The following is a 21165-nucleotide window of genomic DNA, read 5'->3' as shown; positions in this document are numbered from 1 at the left end:
AGCAGTGAGTACGTTTGCTGTGTTGTGCAATCAACACCACCATCCATCTCCAGAACTGTTCATCTTCTCAAACTTAAACTCGGGTTCCATTTCCTCTGCCTCCAGCCTTTGATGACCACCATTCTACATTCTCTATGAATTTGAGCATTCTAGGGTCCTCATTGGGTGTAATTGCATGATATTTCTTCTGTTGTGTCAAGGTTCACCCATGTTGCAGCATACATCAGAATGTCATGCCTTTTGAAGACTGAATAATATCTCATTGTATGTATCTAACCACATTTTATTTATTCATCCTTCAGTGGACACTTGGATCCTTTTCTACTTTGGGCTGTTGTAAATAATGCTATTAGGATCATAGATACACAAATATTTGTTTGGATCTCTGCTCTCAATTCTTTTGAGTATGCATTCAGACTTGGGTGGTTCTTGGTTGTGAGTGGCATCAGCCTCACAGTCATGTGCAGGGCAGCCTTAGTTTGGCTCATAACCAGCTCTGTTCACAGCTCCTGCCTTGCTTCTGTTTGCCATGGCTTAGAATACGGCTTCCTGTTTGTCCCCCTTTCCAGAGATATTTCTCAGTTTGGGGTTCATAGAGAGTTTCTTTTCTCGTTTTCAAGAATGGACCTTTTTTTCAAGATGGCAGAATAGACGATGTTGCTTTCCTGACTGCTCTGTGGTATGAACCAGAAAGCACACAGGAGCTTCTCAGCAAGGTGGATGGGAAAAAAAAGGGACTTTGTTTTCAAAGTGTATTGATTTATCTTATATATCACTTTAATAGTTTCAGTGGCTTCACTCGGGCAGTGGAGATTTAATCAGGTGCTTAATCTGCCAACTTGAAAACAGCAGCATATGGAAGTCACACCAATGAAGACATGCAAGTCACCCACAAATCCAGGAAGGGTCCTTGGTTTTAGCCCTGTCTTTCATAGTTTAAGATGAATGTTTTTCCAGAAAGCTCTTGCTTTCCACACCCGCTCCCCCACCCCCAGATCTTGCATTACCTGTAGTGCTGAGGCCAGTGTACTCTGGGGAGGGGTTGCTGACAGGGGAGGAGGGAGGTGGCACCTCCACGGACGTGGCAGACTTTGCTGGAGAAAACGAGGGCACTGGTGAAGGGGTTGGTGGGGCAGCCTCTGTCAAGATGATCTCCTCACGGACTTCTGCTACGAGTAGAGAAAAAGTGAGTTCTTAGAGCCAAATGTCAAGGCAAGTTGTCCTCAAGGGACTTTAAGAAATCCAACACACTTCCTAATCTGCGTGGCACCAGTTACTTCCCTGCTTAAAACCCTTGGCGACTCCCAGTCACTATCATGGCATTGAAGGTGCTTCCTGCAGACAAGCAGGCCCGCTCATTATTGGTTCCATGGCACTTGGCCCACTCACCAGAACTAAATTCTTGGGGATAAAGAAATGCAGCACAGAAGGAGGGAGGCACTTCCCACTGCCAGGAGGTCAGTCCCCAGTGAAGGGCCGGCTTACCAGTGCTTCCTTCCCCTTTCATGGCTCGCATGAGCTCGTTGGCCCGCTCCTGACAGTGCAGAGATTCCAACAGGTAAAGCACGTAGTCATCAAACATCAGGTGGATTAGGTGAAAAGACCCTGGTGAGAAAAGGTCCAACAGAGAAGTCAGTCATGTCATCTCACATGTCTCCCTCCACCTGGTGGACAACGCGCACTCCCACATTCTCGGGGTGTTCGGGGAATCTCATTTCTGTACTCCATTATGATCTCCCTAGGGTCAGAGGTTGCTCTTCTTTGTTGTGCTCCCAATTTCATTAATCCCCCTCTCTGTTAATATGCCACCATTAAAAAATGACAGCCACTGAGCCATCTTTCCTCATGCTTCTGAGTTCCCACCTACCCTCCGGCCTCCCCTCACTCTCTGCAGCTTATTGACATAGGGTCATTCATTTTTCTGCCTTCCTGAAAGATATTTTATTTCCCACTTGGCTTGTAAGTAGGTTCACGGCAGGGACTTTACCTTCTAGTTCACTGGTTTCTGCCAACGTACCCAACATAATGCTGGGAGCAGAATTGAAATTTCAAATTTGTAACAACTAAATTCTTTCCCTAAGTGTTTCTGAGACTTCATTTAGCACACGGGACTTAGAAAAGGCATCTGATTGAGAAGATTTGTTGTCTTCAAGCAGTGCTCTTCATTTTCAATGTAGGGTAGATTATTTCATAAAAGGGAATGTGAGCAGTCATTTTTAAAGATTTTCCTGTGTGCTGGTTTCTATGCTTAAAGTCTTATACTCTCTGGTTTCATTTCTACAACTCTCTTGGAAGGAGGGCTTTTTAAAAATTAGTGCATATTATATAGAATAGTAATTTTCATTGTGACACATTCAAACATGCATATAACAGATTTTGATCACTTCCTCTCCCCCGTTACTCCCCTTTGGTCCTCCTCCTGATTCCCCTCCTTGTCTCTTAATTGTCATGAAGGGCATTTTTATTCCCATTTTTCAAGTTACTCCCCTTAGTCCTTTTGAATGTTAAAATCAAAATCAGATATTTATTGAGCTTTTGCTTTGTGGCAACCACTATGGGAACCACTGTAGATTATGCACGTGATACTCATCATAACCATGGGAGATAATACTGTTACAAAGGAAGAAATTGAGACAGAGAGGTAAAGTAACTGTTCAAAGTCACACAGTTATTAAATGGTAGGACCAGGACTTGAACCCAAGTCTGACTGCTCCTGAAGTTGCTTTTCAAACATTATGCAATGTGATGCTCTCTAAAAGCAGGATGATAAAACCTACGTTGCAAAAGTGCCAGAATGAGGAAAAGTACATATCAGATCTTAGTAAGTGGTATCTATTGGATGATTATCTGGAGAACCACAAAATGACTGTGATTTGTTTCATAGAGTTAGAGTCAAATAAGTCAAAAGACAGCATTAAATACTTAAAAGGAAAAGGTGTCCATATAAAGAAATCATTTGCTGGGATGTTGAGCCGAGTTGACATGGATAGAAAGAAACAACTACAAATTAATGAATTAGGATGGAAAACACTGGATGGTCAAAATGGTTTTAGGCTAATAATTGTAGAACAATTTTAGAACCTTGGAAAGCATCTCCTACGAACTTCTGGTTTTATGGGTCAAGAAACAACAAGATCTGATAAAACAAAGGAACATGCCTAAAGCCACACTTAGGAACACCAGAGCTGGGCTCGGAGGCCAGTACCTGGGGGGAATTGTTGATCTGGGCTTCAGCTCTCTTCCTTAATGGCACCGATCTGTTACCCAATCCGTCTGTTAATTTTCAATCATCTTTGAACAACAAGAGTTTGTAAAGCTACTGCCACCTGCCTGCTATTGTGCTGTATGCTGAATACAAAGAATGCATGAAGCTCAGTCTTTGACTTCACAAAGGCTACTGTGGTCTTAGTAAGCAGAAATCCATCATTAAGGTTATTGGGCAATAAACAGTTCAGGAACAGAGCAAACAGAATACAGGAAAATAAAAATGGAGATAAAGATTAATGAGAGAAAAAATATTGCAGCTAACACCCCCTGCTTCATCTATCTGTAACACTTACCATCATCTATTATACTATGTATTTATCTCATTTATCTTTATGATGTGCCTCCCTCCCCTAGACTGTAAACTCCATAATGCAGGGATTTTTATGTCCTTCCCACTGACAGTTCTGTGCCCAGCACCCAGAACAGTGCCAGGCTCGTGGTAGAGGCTCAAGCAAGCCTGATATGAAAAAGAGAATAGACACAAAAGATATTTTTGTTGTTGTGATATGGTAATCTGATTGCATTTTCTTTTTCCCTATGAAAAAGCTTCAAACACAGAAAACCCTAAGTTTTAAAAATGAATGCCAATATACTTATCACCTGCCTGTATAATATCTTAACATTTTATCACATTTGAATCCATTTTTTTTAGTTGAAGAAAAGATAAAGCTCCCTGCATTCTCTTCATGAATCCCTCTGTCCCCTCATTATCATCCGAGTAATCACTACCTTGATTTATTGTTCACATGCATTTTATGTTCTTGCTACATGTATGTATATATGTATGTATGCATCTGTACATGTAATATTGTTTTCTGTTTGCAAATCCAATGTAAATGGTATAATACATGCATAGGTCTATTTTAATGGCCACTGTTTGGATACACCACAATTTATCCATTCTTCTGTTGTCAATTTCTCACCATTGTTGAAAAACTGGATGCAATTAATATTTCTCTACCTGTCCTGGTGTCTGGGACTTAAGTGGAATAGATGGTCCAACAGCACTTCCAACTTCAGTCTTATGAGATCATGACTCTTGCTCACCAAAATGTTGCATGATGTTTCTGGGCTGTGTGAAATTTAGCATTTGCCAGTCCGAATGGTATGAGATACTGTCATTATAATTTTTATCACTCTAATTACTACAAAGTTGCACATCTTTTCGTATGATCATTGTCCATTTGAATTTACTCTTTTGTGGATTGTTTATTCATATTCTTTGCTTATTTTTCTGCTAGTGTATAATGATCAGACAAACGCTGGGTATTTGTCTTAAAAAATCTAAAGAGGTTTATTATACATTGTATGATAGTTACATGCACTGCAAAATATCTTCTCCCTCTCTGTGGCTTTTATGTTTCACTTTGCTTATGGTCTACTTGTTAAACAGAAGTTTAAAATCCAAATGTGTCAATTTTGGCAATATTTTCCTTTGTGCTTATCCTTTTCCAAGATCATAAAGATATCACTTCATGTTTTCTTCCAAGAAGTTTAAGAACTGATTTTGTTGTTGTTGTTATTTTTCATTTAGATGTTTCTTTTCAGAAGTTGTAGGGAAGGGAATTAAATTTATTTTATTTACTCTAAAGTTCTTCTTTCAGAACATTTCTCCACTGATTTTAACACTTAGTTTAAAGAAGCTGATGAAGGCCAGCTTCACATCAGTCTGTCTAGGCCTCTCTGTTCTATTTCTTCCCTCTTTGTATGACATGGACAGAATGCCACACCTTTTTTTTTTTTTTTTTTTTTTTTAGAGGAAAAGCACAATTATTTATTCAAGGTTTTATGCTCAACAGTTTTGGAATGTGATTATAAGGAAATATAATAATACTTAATTTAAATGGCTCTTCAGTAACTAATAAGTATATCTTTTTTTTTCATCTTTCATACATTTGATTCAAGTGAGTTATGCATTTCCATTTTTACCCCAAATACAAATTGCAGAATCACATCAGTTACACATTCACAATGTTTACATAATGCCATATTAGTGACTGTTGTATTCTGCTGACTTTTCTATCCCCTACTATCCCCCCTCCCCGACTTTTTTTTTTTTTTTAGAGAGAGAATGAATTTTAATATTTATTTATTTTCTAGTTTTCATCGGACACAACATCTTTGTATGTGGTGCTGAGGATCGAACCTGGGCCGCACGCATGCCAGGCACGCGCGCTACCGCTTGAGCCACATCCCCAGCCCCGCCACACTGTCTTTATGATAAACCTGAGTCTGGGAAGTGAATCCTTGTCCCTTGCTCTTCCTTACCTTCAACATTATCTTTATATTCTGGGTCTTTTACTTTTCCAAAGGAACTTTAAGATCAGGTTATCAAAATCGAAGAAAGATTTGGGCTGGAATTTCAATGAATTTATGTATTAATTTGAAGAGAGTTAACATCTTTTGAAATTGAGTCTTTCCAAACATGAGCATGGTATAATTTACTTTTAAAAATCTGTCCTTGAAGATCTTAAAACAATTTCTTAGAATTATTTCTAGGTAGTTTTTAATTTCAGTTTCTATTATTCATGGCATACACACACACACACACTTATATACACAAATACATATTATATATTTGTAATTCAAGTAAGTATTATTCAGTTACTGAATCTATAACCTGGCTGAATTCTTATTTACTCTATTAGTTTGTGGTTTCTCTTTTCTTTGTCTGCAATCATGACCGCTATAAAGACAATTTTGTATTTTCCTTCCATTTCTTATGTTTTTTTTTTCTTATTGCAGTGACTAGGACCTCCAGCATGTATTTATTAGTAACAGAAGTCACTCCTGTATTTTCATGTCTTAAAGGGGAAAAACTTCTAAAATGTCACCATTTAATATGATGTTTATTGCAGATTTTTAGATAATCTTTTATGTTAAACAAATCCCCTTCTCAAAAACCATACTCGAAAGCTGAATGGCATCAAGTGTTTTTCTCTGTATCCCTAGAGATGATGGTATGATTTTTTTTCTCTTTTAATCTATTAATATAGTAAGTTAATTAGTCATTTTTCAGACTTTGAATCATACTTGAATTTTTGGCACAGTCCTAATTAATCTTGACTAAAAAAAAAAAAAAAAACTGCTACTGAATTAGATCTGCTAGTATTTTCACCAGAACTTTTTCATCTTTAATTTCCTCTTTTTTTGCATGGGGTGGGTGGTGTTTTGTTTTTTGGTACCAGGGGTGCATAACCATAAAGGCACATCCTGGGTCCTTTTTTAAATATATATATATTTTAGTTGTAGACACAATACCTTTATTTATTTATTTTTATGTGGTGTTGAGAATTGAACCTAGCACCTCACAGACAGTGCACTACCACTGAGCCACAACCCCCGCCACCCCCGCAGCCCCCCACCCCCAGCCCTTTTTTAATGTTTTATTTTGAGACAGAGTCTCATTACATTGTTTAGGGTCTCACTAAGTTGCTGAGGCTGGCTTTGAACCTGCAATCCTTCTGCCTCACTTTTTTGGGCCACTGGGATTATAGGCATGTGCCACTACACCAGGCTCCTCTACTGTTCTTGCCAGATTTTGAAATTGGGATTAACTTCATTAAATGAGTTTTACTGTGCTTCTTATTTTAATTTTAATTTTCTTAAATACTAATTTTCATGTCTTCATGTTTATTTTCATGTGCTGAGAATTATATGCTTCTTGTAAGTTTAGTAAAACTTGCCTATAAAAATATATTTGTCTGAATAAATATTGTCAAAATGGCCACTATACAGATTTAATGCAATTCCTATTAAAATTCCAATGATGTTCTTCATAGAAATAGAAAAAGCAGTCATGAAATTCATTTGGAAAAATACTCTTATTTTTCCAGATTAGCCAAAGCAATCCTCACCTAGAAGAGTGAAGCAGATGGCAATCACAATACCAGACTATACTTCAGAGCAACAGTAACAAAACCAGCATGGTATTGGCACCAAAACAGACATATAGACCAGTGGTACAGAATAGAAGACACAGAAACAAATCCACATAAATACAGTTATCTTATACTAGACAAAGGTGCCATAAACATGCATTGGAGAGAAAAGATGGCCTCTTCAACAAATGATGCTGGGAAAACTGAAAATCCATATGCAGCAAAATGAAATTAAATCCTTATCTCTTACTCTGCACAAAACTCAACTCAAAGTGGATCAAGGACCTAGGCTTTAGACCAGAGGCCCTGTGCCTTCTAGAAGAAAAAGAAGGCCCCCAAATCTCCAGCATGTGAGCTTAGGAACTGACTTCCTTAACAAGATTCCTAAAGCATAGGAAGTAAAATCAAGAATCAATAAATGTGATGGTATCAAACTAAAAAACTTCTTCACTGCAAAGGAAACAATCAAGAACCTGAACAGAGAGCCTATGGAATGGGAGAAAAGCTTTGCCACCTGTACCTCAGATAGAGCATTAATCTCCAGGATATATAAAGAACTCAAAAAATTTAACACCAATAATAATAATAACAACCCAATCAATAAATGGGCAAAGGAACTTAACAGATACTTCACAGAAGAAATACAATCAGTCAACAAATGTTTGGAAAAAATGTTCAACATGTCTACCAATTAGAGAAATGAAAATTAGAACTACACTGACACCAGTCAGAATGACATTTATCAATAATATGAGTAATAATAAATGTTGACGAGGATGTAGGGAAATGGGTACACTCATACATTGCTGGTGGGATTGCAAATTGGTGCAACCACTCTGGAAAGCAGTATGGCGATTCCTCCAAAACCTTGGAATAGAACCACCATTTGAGCCAGTTATCCCATTCCTTGGCTTATACCCAAAGAACTTATAGTCAGCATACTATAGTGATGCAGGCACATTAATGTTTATAGCAGCTTAATTCACAATAGTAAAGGTATGGGGACAACCTAGATGCCCTTCAATAGATAAATGGATAAAGAAAATGTGTTATATATACAAAATGCAATATTACTCAGCCTTAAAGAAGAATGAAATTATGGCATTTGCCAGTAAATAGGTGGAACTGGAGAAGTGAAATAAGCCAATCCCCAAAAAACAAAGGCTGAATGTTCTCTCTGATATGTAGATTCTAACACACTATAAGGGAAGGCAGAAGGAAAAATAGAAGTTCATTGAACTCGACAAAGGGAAATGAAGGGAAGGGAGGAGGGATGGGAATAGGAAAGATAGTAAAATGAACTGGACATAACTTTCCTAGGTTCATATATGAATTCATAACCAATGTAACTCCACATCATGTACAACCATAACAATGAGAAGTTATATTCCATGTACATATGGATGATATGTCAAAATACATTCTACTGTCATGTATAACTAAAAAGAACAAATTATATATATATATATATATATATATATATATATATATATATATATATATATATATATATTTGCCTGATGTTTCTCAAAGGAAGAGATTTTTCATTTACTTTATCATTTAGTCTTTATGTCTACTATACTATTTTGTATTTTCTATGATTTTATCTTTTTAAATCTTGCCAATTTTTAAGTGATTCTTTTAATGATGATTCCTTAATTTATCAACATATATCCTACACATTTATTATGTTTAATAAAATCATAAAATTTTCCAACAAATTCTAAAGTTATTTAGTATTCCTAAATAAGACATGCTTTAACAATTTTTTGAATATTCTCTTCCCACTACTCCATGTTATATTTTTCCTCAAACTTGGTTTTATCTTTTTAAAACATACTTTTAAAAGATTAGTTCTAATATTAGAGTAAGAAGTTCATTTATTTACATATTTAAATTTTTATCTCATCTGAAAACAGAGCCCTCACATTCTTTTTTTTTTCATAATTGGCTTTTTTGTTGTTGTTGTTGTCAATGGAACTTTATTTATTGATATGTAGTGCTGAGAATCGAAGCCAGTGCCTCACACATGCTAGGCAAGCGCTCTGCCACTGAGCCACAACCTCAGCCCAGAGCCCTCACATTCTTTCACATTTTTCCCATTGAGAACAGTGGGTCTGTGCTGCCCTTGGATCTTTGTAGACCTGTGACTACATGGACCAATAACATGGCAGAAGTCACACTGTGTCAGACAGTGGATCATAAAAGCAAGGAAGCCCCACCCTTCGGATAGTCGCTCCTGGAACTCCAAGCTACCTTGTCATCACCATTAATAAAATGGTTATATCAGCCTTCCCAGTAGACTGCAACAATGACCAGAAAATTGTGGTTTCTTGTATTGCAGACCTTACCTGTGGCTTTTTCTTTTTGCTGAAATGCATCTTTTGTTTTTTGTTTTCGTAAATGAAGACCTGTGGGTGCCAGATTCCCTTAGTCTTCCTATAACTGAGTATATCTTTTAGTTGTGGTGCTGGGGATTGAACCCAAGGCCTTGTGCATATGAGGCAAGCACTCTACCAACTGAGCTCTATCACCAGCCCTAGTTGCCCTTACTCTTGAATAACATTTACTATTCTATTGTCCTCTGGCAAATGTTATTACTGTAATCAACGTTCTTTTCTCTCTTAGCCTCTTTTAATTTTAACCCATAGACATGTGTGTATTTAAAACCATCAGTGACCGCGATAGCCCTTTTGTGCCATGCATCGGAGCCCAGGGTAACTGTGATAATTGAATAAGCATGGGCATTGTGATCAGGCAGACCCAATTTGACATACAACTCTGCCACTTGCCACCTTGATCTTGGGCAAAACACTTCTCCAAGCTCTCTTTTCACTTTTGTAGAAAGGCACCTATTTTTACCTGCCTTGCCGAGTTAATGTGAGAATTAAATGTAGTGTGTGCTTACTAATATTAGTTATAATAATTATCACTATTCCATCTTTGTCTTCTTACTGTGTCTAATCTTAGGGAAGTCTTCAAGTTCCACCTCAGTTTCCTCATCTGTCACATGAGGGCACTAATAGGGACCCACAGTATTATGTTAGAAGCGAATGAGAAATGCCTAATGTAAATTCTACTAGGCCTTTGTTGTGGGTGTCATTGATATTCGACCCCCAGGGGAAGAGGCAGCTGGTGTAGGAGAAGGAGCTCCACTTGAGCCTGGGACCCAGTTCAGGCTGAATCAGCCTGCCTCCTGCACAGTCCATACAGATCCTCTTCTCCATACAGAGAGGGCAATCCCTGCCTCCTCATGCTTGGAGAGGGCCTGCGTGACATTGTGAATGTCAAAATGCTGCAGTTTTTAGCAGGTTCTGCTTGACTCAGAGACAGGCCAAGACATCTGAGTGTACAGAAGCAGTCTAGAAGGCTGGTCATGGCCACTTGGTCTGGGAACCGCTCCCTGACAGACACCCATGGGGCCTCCCAACCCCGCCCAGGGGGTGAGATTTGACGCTAGTCCAGAAAACACACATGTAAAAACACGAACCACAGAAGTGACATGCAATCCTGCCCCCTCAGCTGTCACACGGGGGCTCTTTTCAAACTGTTTTACACTGGAGTGCTTATTGCCCTTCAGATGTTCCTAACAGTGAAAGAAACCCAGAGTGCAATGGGAAAGCCCAGTGCTGACTGGGGTCCAGGTAGCCTCTGAGCTGAAATCAGACCAGTCAACTGAAAATGTGGTGTATTTTATTGAAATAAATTTGCTCAGCTCCATCAGGACTGAAAGTTCACTGCCTGCCACCTTTACTGACTAATTTTGCTAGAAATCATTGCTTACAGCAAGGACAAATCTGGTTACTTTAGTTCACAGCATAAGCTCTCTCAGTGGAAAGGAATTAGGGAGGAAAGAGTGAAAAGGAATTAAGGAAAAGAAAGGAGTCAACTACCTTTGAAAGGGGCTGTTCTGGGAAGAGGTGATCGAATCCCCCACGGGATCCTTTTGGTATCTCACACGATCATTGTAATGGTCAGCCCGTGGGGCTGCCACCCATTCACAGCCCCAAGGACCGGGTGGGAGTTATGAGATACATGGAGCTGGCCCCTTGGGGTGGGGGAGGGGGCCAGGGAACAGAGGGCTCTTTTTCCTAATTAGCTGTTTTCATACAGGGAACACATGACCCAAACACAGCCACCAACTGGGTCTTTGACATATACAGGCAGAAAGGGGGAGCTGGGCTTTTGTCTGCCGCAAATTCTTTCAACTTGCCTGTCACCCCAAGCTGCAAAACTCAACAATGAGTCAGATGAGCTGGACCATTTCAGATAGTTTGCTAAATGGACTTGGAGGCAGGTATTATTTCAACTCATTCAAGGTTGAAAAATACTGTAAAAGTGAAATTGGGTTAATATCTCTTTCCTTTTCTAATTTTTTTTTTTTTTTTTGGCCATTTGCCTGAGCTTTCAGCATATTCTAAAATAGTGTGTGGTTCAAAAAGAAATAAACACATTTTAAGGAACCATACTTCTCAGTAATAAATTCAACCTATTTATAAACCCTAATTGTCCTAAGTGTCCAAACTTCCTTTTTCACATTGACTATTAATAAAAACAAATGAATCGCAAGAGGTAGTAGAAAGGGAACTGCTTTCCCTGTCTAATGGAAAGTAGTCAGTGCTATACTTAGTTCACGAATCAGCAAATTTAAAGGAATAAAACAAAAAGGGGATGCTTGCTTTGTGGATGTGTACATGTGTGTTTATGCGTGACACTGTTGAATCTTTGATTTTTGAAACAACGACAAAAATCTCAAATAGTTTTCAACCATTTACTTAAGTGAAAACAGTTATGCACCAATGATTTTTCCAGACCTAGAGGTAACATGTGCTAACAGTAACTCTGCTGACTGGAAGTCATCAAAATGCCATGCCTGATGGCACTGCCCAGGTAGCAGTCACCAGAGCATTTCCATACTCAGCTCTCCAAGAGAATTTCCATCTGTAGCCACACTGCAGGAAGGTTCAGAGAACTTTCAGAACTAAGATTAAAGAAATCTGCAACAAAATGCCTCTCTGAGTGGGCAAACATGGTCTTTCATGGACAGGGCTATTTAGAAAAAATGGTGCTCTGTGTTTCACCCCGTCGTCACTTCCTTGTATAGCATGACTGGAAAATGGTGACAGAGACCATAGAAAGTTAGATGGAAAAGTGTCAAATTAAACCCAGTGCAAAATCTGGAGCTGACCAGCTTAATTAGAGATGAGAAATAAAACCACATCTCTACTTGCAAAGTTAATAGAGAACTTAAGCAATTACCCAGAAAATTTATACCAATAGTCCTTTACCAAAATGCCTATAAAATGAAGACCAAAGTGTTCTGTGATTTCAAATGTCCCCACTTTAAGGCCCCAGACTCAATGCACACTTCATTCTTTTCAGTGAAAGGTAGAAAACTGTGTCCTACTATGTAGCAGAGGCATTCACATTAACTTGGTGATTAGGTTTCTGCCTGCAGAAACAGGACCACTGGGCAGAGATTTCAAGGCCTGTTATACTAGAAAGCAGCAGGTAAGGACTTGGGTAAGGAAGTAGAAAACCCAGGGGGCCAGTAAAACAAATGTCAATCATTTTAAAAATAAAAAGCCAATTAAAAAAAAAGTTTCCATCGGGTCACTTGCAAATGTTTAAACTTGGAGGCCTCTTCATGGGCCCACTTGAGAAGTCTGCAACTATGGAATTCTACAAAACAGTCCTGTGGAAGCGGCACGATAGCACTGGGGACATCTTGTAAAGGGGGGTGCCCAGTCATTACTGTTTACTCCTCTTAAACTCAGGTCATACTCTGTGTGTGATCCTCTCCTTTTCAGACTGGATACTTCATTTTCAGAAAGCAGTGTCATCTTTCTTCTCTGAAAGTCCCAACAATGTTAGGTCCCCAACATAGACATGTTTCCAACAGAGGAACTTGTGGCCTCAATACAAGTAGGACTGCAGCCAACTAATTCACAGAGGTGGATTCAGTCCATACAGCTCAGAGAAAAGGAATGTGGGGAGGAGTGGGGTGTTCTTACCAAAACTGGGGGCGCTATGCAAGGTCATGTCCCGAATCACTCGGGTGCCAAAACAGGACCACATCAAGAGGAACTGCTGGGCCACTTTCTTCAGGGACCCTTGTCTCTTGGCGGCCACCTACAAGGAATTGAATGGGGTTAACAGTGATCATCTTGACTTTTCATTTATTTCTATTTGAAAAATGACAGGGAGGCTCATGGGTCTTAATACTGTGGAACAATGTTCTGCAGCAAAAATACACTTAAAATTTGAATCTTATGCCAATACTCAGTGCACACAGTAGAGAGGCTGACGTGACTGAATCAGGGATGGGAGATGCAGAGTCGGGCTTCCACCTCCCAGGGCTGAGGGCCAGGTCTCCCCTTGGAACCCAAGAACTCACAGCTGCCCATGGCTCACTGGGGGCTCTGTATTAGCCAGCTGTTCACACAGACAAGTGAAGTGCTGCAGGACCCAAGGCTGCCCCTTCCGCTCCAGCTTACCAACCTTTACAACGCATCGGTCCACCATGGTATCCAGCCACTCGATGTAGGACTCGATGGGCGACTGCTCCTCCAGCAGGTGGTCAAACTCCTGGTACACTGTAAACAAAGGAGAGCCCCACACAACTCCTGCAGTTGTGTTTAAGTAGAGGTGCACCTCAACAGAGTAGGGGGTGCAGGATGAGCAAAGTAAAACTGAATGAATCAGACTCCAAGTCCCAGCAGGGCATTCACAGCATGAGGACATTAGCGCCCCCCCTGACCTTCCCTGGCTCATCTTCCATGCCTGTGAATGCTGTGAGGTCAGGCCATCTCATGTATTTGTCAGTTCCCAACATGCTCTGCTGTTTTATACCTTTTGTACTGAGGGGTCTAACCCTGCCTGGGGCCCTTGCCCCAAACTGATCAGTCCGCCTCTGTTCTTTCATAGCACTTTATTCTATCACTAATAACGCAGGGTTTACAGTCAGGTCTGTGAGTGTCTCCTTGCTAGTTCTTTGTCTGGTATCTTTATTATCTAGTGCATTATCTGCTAAGCAGCTGTTAGCCAATAAAAACAGGCTTGAATGAATGGGCGGAGGGGCTGCTGCTCTGTTGGTCCAGTTCACTCTGGTTCAGGGACTCCCCAACTGTCTAGTGGGGAGATTGGGGGCTGACACCCATGCACTGGGCCGTTGGCCTTCAAGCTTGGAACATTTCCTCAATCTCCCCTTCCTGACCCTGCATCACAAAGCTCAGTCCTCTTTGGTAAGATGCAGTGCATTTGTGAATTATTTGTTCAACTTCTGATTTGCCATTAATTCTGGTTGTGAGGCCAAGATGAGGCCTGGTTTCACATCCAGCTTTGCTACTTTGCCACATGACTCTGGGAAGCCCTCCCAGTTCTTTGGGGCTGTATCTTCTCATCTGTAAAGTGGGGGTGACAAGGGAGTGTTCCTCACAGGGCTGATGGACAGATTAAGTGAAGTCAGCATATGGTGGATTTGATGCAGAACTTGGCACACATCAGACAGTCAGAAAACTGCATCGTTATTTCAGTGATGACCTCTAAAATTCTTAACTGAGGAAGAGTGGGCTGGGGGCAGCTGCAGAGGAAGAAATGGGAGCCTGAGTTGAGATAGGGCTTGGCCAGGAAAGAAGCCTTGGGAGGGTCCAGTATCCAGCTGCCCTATTTGCCTTTGAAAAGACCTTAAGGGGAAAGAGTCCTCTAACAAACACCTTGGAGGATTTTTTTATATAAGCATCATAAGCTCAGACTGGGGGACTGGAGATACATGACCCTCAAGATGACAGTACAGAGGGTATATCTTGGAATTCAGAGGGGCCTGGGAAACTCTGAATAGCCCCTCTTCATGGGGACAGCTTCTCTGCAGCATCCTGAACAAGGTCACTTGCACCATATAGAAGGTGCAAGGTGCTTTAGCCATCCCCCTGCTCCACCCCTGATCTCAGCATCAATCTTTCTAAAATCCCCCCGGAAGGAGTACTGATCTCCCCCTTGCAGTCTTCAAGCTGCCTTCTCCTGAGATGCATGGCAAAGAAGAACCACTAGAGTGAGGAGGTGGCCAGGGACCCTGAAAGGCTGTGGGATACCCTGGGCAGGACAGAGTGATGGTGTCCTCTGGCCCTCTCCTGCTGCTTTTCTCCTCAAAGCAGAGGCCCTGCCCAGGTCAGGGTAGTGTTTGGAGCAGCACACACACAGTCTGTAGTTGGCAGTCTCTGTCCACATGGACATGAATGTATGCTGGCAGAAGTAAATCACTGTCCACCCCTTCTCAAGCATTAATGTGCCTGGAAGTTTCTCCTGCCAATAGGTGCACCGACTCAAGTGACCCTCCCCTGAAGCAGCTGTGGACTCCAGACTGACACATGCGGGGACACGCAGTAAGCTCTAGTCCTCATTGTTTATGTCACCACCAGGGAGGTATGCCTGGCATCCGGGGTCATACGTGGGGTCCTTTGCATGACATTGTGTGCTGCCCAACTGCACCAGCTGTGTTGACACATGTCAACTGGCCCTTCTGTCTGGGTCAACCCATCTGATGGGAACAATAAGGAGGATGAGACCCAGGAAGAATGAAGGGGCAGAATGCCACTTAAATAAATACCAAGATACTCTGTCTTTCTTTAAAAAGCAAAATCAGAAGGAAATGAGCCCTGGTGGAACACCTTACACTGGATGATGAGTTTCCGGTGCTCATCTCGAGAGTCCTCCATGGTGTAGAGGGTCTGCTTGGTGATGCTGTTCAGGTCCACGTTCCTCCAGTCCTCCAGCATTTGGAACGTGATGTCTGCACTGTGGATCACCGTCCGAGACGCCTGTGACCCAATCCAATCCACTCATTAGTTTGTGGGCTTTAGGTTAAAACACCTAACATTGTTTCCTTTTAAGCCTCTTTAATGAATCTGTATGTGGAATTCTGTAAACTATCCTGAAATTTAGGAAAACTCCCTTTCAGGAAAGCAGCAGACAAGTCCATCATTCAGAAGACTCAGACACTGTTTCCTCCTGACTCTTCCCTTCTCTCTCTCTCTCTCTCTAAGTAACTACCAAGGTGGCCTAGGCCAGACCAGACCCTGCTGTTCCCAGCTCCTTTGGTCTTGACCCCATCAAACAATGGGATGAAGGCCAGAGATCTGTCAGCTTTCTGATGTAAGCCTGTGGGACGGGCGGTCTCTGCTTCATAGCCCGCGTGTCTCTAGCACTTGAGAAGCAGCAGGGCCAGGCTGGATTTAGGAAATGTTCCTGCTCCTCTGGCCTATGATAGGTTTAACCCCAGAAATTTCAAAATGTGTAATTATCATGTAAATGCATTCTAGATTAGTTTAAGCTCTAGTTTTCTGTTTTTTGTTTGTTTGTTTTTTTGTATACTAGGATGATTAAAACCAATATGAATAATCAAGATGGAGGAAAAAGAAAATACATTGTAAGGATCAATTCTGTGTGTATGTGTGTATGTGTGTGTGTGTGTGTGTGTGTGTGTATGTGTGTGTGTTAGGGCTGTGACTTCCCCAGCAAACCTTCACTAGTAAACTTAAATTTACAAGTTGGAACAAAATTGGGAACAACATTACCAATATGGAACAATACCAATAAAAGCCAAGAAAAACATACCCTAGCTCGTTTCCTTTACTTGCATGTATTCAAAACATCATTGAGTAAAATAAAAAGATTGAAAATACACAAGGACATTGTAAATCTCATAATACTTCTGACCTTCCAGAGGATGGTAAATAATGTCAACCCTTGTTAAACCTAGACTGTCCAAGCACAATAGCTTACTTAAATAACTCTTGAAGTCTCTGAAGGCCAAAGAGGCCTAGAATATATAAATACATAAATTGCATCAGTGTCTAATGATAACAAAAGCAACTGGAGGTAAGTCAGGTTTCTGGATTCAAACATACCTACTTCATATCCTGGCTTGGCTGCTAACTAGCTCATTGATTTGGGACAGGCAAGATTAATCTCAGTTGTCTGTTTCATGAAATGGAGAAGTGATAGCACCTATGTATTAATGAGGGCTGCAGTTGAGGGTCTGGAGATAATGTTTAAAAAGCATAATTCACAGTAAAAATAGCTGCTGCTGTTCTGGTTGGTTCTCTTTGCCGTGGCTGTGTTGATATCTCAGGGCCTTTGCACGTGATGTTCTCATTCTTCTCCCACTTTGCCCCAGCAGCCCTGCAGTCTTGATGGGCTAGCTTAATTGACACACCCAGAGAGGGGCTTCCTCTGACTGTCTTATCTAAATAGAATGTGTATATATTCTATGCCTGTTTCCATTCTCTTTCCTTTGTAAAACTCGCATTTAATTTTTTGTTTGTTTGCTACCCCCACTCCCCGCTGCCCCAGGACAGGTGCCATTGAGCATAGTGTTTTGAGTAGGCTGAGATATGAGTGCCAAGTGGCTTGCTTGGCGTGCCTGGAAGAGCTTGGGTATGTGACAAGATCTTGGATCAGAGAGTTAGGGGGGAGTCTTTGGTTGACTTGTTAGTCTGGTTTGCTCTGTGTGTTTAGGAAAGCTCACTGGGATACTGGCGCAGGTGTTCTGTGGTATTTCATTTCTCACAACAACCCCGGTCCTCTGGCTGATCCAGGAATATGTCTGAGGCTGTCCAGTAGATGCAAAAGTGGTGTTTTCCAATTAAATTGCATACTGTCTTTGAGTGTGGGAAGTGGAAAAATCGCTCACGGTGGGGGCAATTTCACTCCCCAGGCTGTGTGTGTGTTTCTGTGTGTGTGTGTGTGTGTGTGTGTGCACGCTTGTGCAACACTTAGTTGTAGGCATGCATATGGATGCTTATACCTGCATGTGTGTTGAAGGGGCAAAGTCCTTCCTAAGCCACCTGAGCCCCAGAGAGAAGCACCAAGACCATGTCTGTGTTCCCTGATATGACCCAAGGAGCATCCTTCCAAGCTGGCCTCTGCCCTCAGGAAGGTTTCTTGGTTTTGCTGATGCTGTCTTCTGCCCTGAATCCCCTTAATTTATCAGGCTTTGCACAGGTTAACCTCCTTATTGAGGGTTTCCTTCCTTCCTGAAATCATCGCTGTGCCATGTACACCAGGCACAGGACAGGAAGTGTGAGATGTGTGGGGAGGTGCAGTTTTACTCTCTGGATTCTGTTTGGAGCCTTCCCTCCTTCCTTGACCTTGAAGAACCAGCATCACCAGACCCAGCAGCACTTTATGGGAGAAGTTGCAAACCTCAACACACAGAGGGGCAGGCAGGTAACACACATGAGCGAGGTGGGCCAACTCTAGGAGAGTTGGTGGGTGAGGAGGGCGGTGCCTGCTGAGATGCTGCTGCTGCCAGGGGAACTGCCCTCTGGGCATGATACCAGCTCTCCAAGGGTTTCTACACCAATCTGGGTATTTAGCTGTCATCTAGTTTCAACTGTTAGTGACCAATTGAAAAAAAATACCTGATCATATGCAAATCAAACAATAATCTGACATGTCCTAGGGCCAGATTTGGTCTGTGGCCATCAGTTGGTCACTGCTGCTTTAAGGCTATTAGTAATTGAGTGTGATATTAATGGGTGGCCTTAACAGACTTTAATTCCTAGTTGTAACTATAGAGTACATAGAGCACAGAGTGGAGTCTTTCACTTTTAGTTTATACACTTTCACGTTTGAACTTTTTTATGATAAGTGCATGTCACTTTTGTGCTAAAAATAATGCAGATCTGGAAAAACTAAACAAAATTGGGCAAATATTTAAGGTACTAGGTAGCTTTGAACTCTTGGATGCCACAACAAACAAATCATCCTGTTTATCCCTTTTGAATTATCTGACTCAGAGGCTCACAGTGGGGCAATTTCACCCCCAGGGTGAACTGGCCTTCTTGTCTGTCACAAGGGCTGGGTGGGCAGGACTATTGGCATTTAGTGGCTAGAGGCTACAGACACTGCACAAACAAGAAATCATGCACACCCAAATGTCAATAGGGACTGAAAAGCTCTGACTTAAGGGATCCATAAATTTGCAGCCTCTCAAATACATCTGAAAGGCTCAGGGGCAACTGATGTCAGAAATGATTTTGCATATGAGTTGAAACAGGTACTGGCTACCAGTTTTATTCTTCATCTGTAGAAGTTAAACACAGAAGTTAAACACTGTCATCAGCCTGACAGAGCTACAGGAAATTGTTTTTCTGGATTTTCCCTGGGATTTGCAATGACTAAGCAGTGGTTAATACACACAGAGGATATAGCTACCTGGCAAAGATGATTTAGCGATGTTTGCCGTCTCAGGATTTGGGAAAACCTTCTCGACACTGCAGAAAGAAAAAAGTTAATTGGAAATATGTGCATCCTTTATGAGTCTACCTTGATTTTCAAGAGGCAGATTTCAAAAAGTATCTTTCTCATTTTACCTAAATTTGTCACATGGCCCACCCCCACTTTATGCACCCACTGACAAAACCCTGCATTTGATTCTTTGTTCTCCTGTTTGGGCTTCAACAACTATTTCCTAATGGTGATATTTGGGGTACAGATTTCAAAGTCACTCACATGCCACACTTGCAGGTGTGAGAAATGGTGGCGTCAATCAACCGTGAGTAAAAGCAATTATTTACTTGTCTTTCATTTCGCTAATTGCAAGCTCAATCACTTCTCTCCATAAATAATTGCAGGAATCAAATGGAAGCTTTGAAGAAGTCCCTTTAAAAAGTAGTATGTCTAATAGGAAATCTTGATTGAGCCTCCGTGGTGTGTGGGGGTAGGGAGTGCTTCTAGGGTGGAACCCGGGCTCCACAGTGATGTGGTTTTGCATGTCTAATCTGACATTTTTATCAAATTATTTCCATAACCTATTTGCAGATTTTAATGGTCTCTGCCTTTAGGAAAAGATCTTGTTTCCTCCACCAACATATTGAGCTGATCCATTTCAAGTGAGGTGACCTTATATCTGTGAATTTTGTAGCAGAAAAGACACACTCCTGCTCAAGGTCTTAAAGTTTGAGTGGCATTTGTTACCAACACCCCCCCAAACACACACACACACACACACACACACACACACACACACATTCTCCAGATGCACTCGGGGCTCCCTGGGAAGAACGCTTCCTCCAGGCACGCACAGGTGGAAGGTTCAGCAGACCTCCTGGCTACCGACTTTGAACTGGTTGGTTTTGTCAGCATAATTAAAATGGGCACGGGGTATTCTTCTCATTAATTTCTGAACTGGTCAAGAAATAGTCCGAAATTTCCCTAGGATTATTCTAATTTGTACTCAGAGTTGGTTTGGTTTGAAAAACAGGGTGTGGGTGAAGGAATGGGGATGGGGGGGGCAGATGAACTTCTAATTTTCCAGGCCGATCAATCGTTAATCCTTCTCCTTAATTACTTTTTCTTTAACTTTGTGATGTGGAATTTAGTGCTGGAGAAAAGAAAAGAACTGAGAGCCGTGAAATAAAGCGGGCTTTATCAATAGGTGATGGGCACTGCAGGCGGCCTCAAAGCACCTCTGAAAGGGCTCCTTTGCCTGCGGAGAGAGGGTAATTTGATCGCCTTCATTTTCCTCCCTGGCACTTATTTCGGGCAAGAATAGCAAGCTGCATTCAAATGGGGCTTTAAGAAACATATATTTTAAAGCCCTGTTTTGCTTAAAATCATTTCATCTTTGTTTAATAGCAACAAATGAGCTGCACACGAGTCTCACACAAGCATGAACACATGGTGATAGAAAAATAGAAGCAGTTTTCTTAAGACCCAGCTAGTGCTGGGGCATGAGAGGCGATGCTCTGCAAAGATCCACAACCCCAGGCCCCTTATGAGAAATATTAATTTGGCTTTCTAATTAGGCAGAGACTACATGAAGCCCTGAGCTGTTCCGTCTTCAGCTATCACAATTGCAAAGCTTCAAGGAAATCTCAGAGCTCCTACTTACCAGCTGTGTGGCTTTGGGGAAGTTGCTTTGCCTCTCAGATTCTCATCTGTAAAATGGGGATACCCTTTCCTATGTTGCAGAGGTGGCATGAGGATGAATTGGAATAAGGAGTATGGTGGTGAT

At 41.4% G+C, this 21165-nt stretch overlaps 1 protein-coding gene across 5 annotated transcripts in view; it reads right to left on the bottom strand.

Moving 5' to 3' along the window:
* Rfx4 (regulatory factor X4) overlaps positions 1 to 21165 on the bottom strand; it is a 99392-nt gene that overhangs the window by 23454 nt on the left and 54773 nt on the right. For 4 of the 5 annotated variants that reach the window (XM_076853253.2, XM_076853251.2, XM_077109244.1 and 1 more), the window contains 6 exons: positions 19365 to 19423; positions 15820 to 15964; positions 13650 to 13744; positions 13163 to 13280; positions 1486 to 1605; positions 1008 to 1169 (listed from right to left, as the gene is read on the bottom strand). In XM_076853253.2, the coding sequence (XP_076709368.1) occupies positions 1008 to 1169; positions 1486 to 1605; positions 13163 to 13280; positions 13650 to 13744; positions 15820 to 15964; positions 19365 to 19423 (699 nt within the window). The remainder of the gene's footprint in view (positions 1 to 1007; positions 1170 to 1485; positions 1606 to 13162; positions 13281 to 13649; positions 13745 to 15819; positions 15965 to 19364; positions 19424 to 21165) is intronic. The other variant, XM_077109243.1, reaches the window with a different exon arrangement.

This window comes from Callospermophilus lateralis, chromosome 4 (assembly GCF_048772815.1).
Source record: "Callospermophilus lateralis isolate mCalLat2 chromosome 4, mCalLat2.hap1, whole genome shotgun sequence".
Taxonomy (NCBI): domain Eukaryota; kingdom Metazoa; phylum Chordata; class Mammalia; order Rodentia; family Sciuridae; genus Callospermophilus; species Callospermophilus lateralis.
The sequence above is the reverse complement of the archived record's forward strand: the minus strand, read 5'-3'. Positions and strand labels throughout refer to the sequence as shown.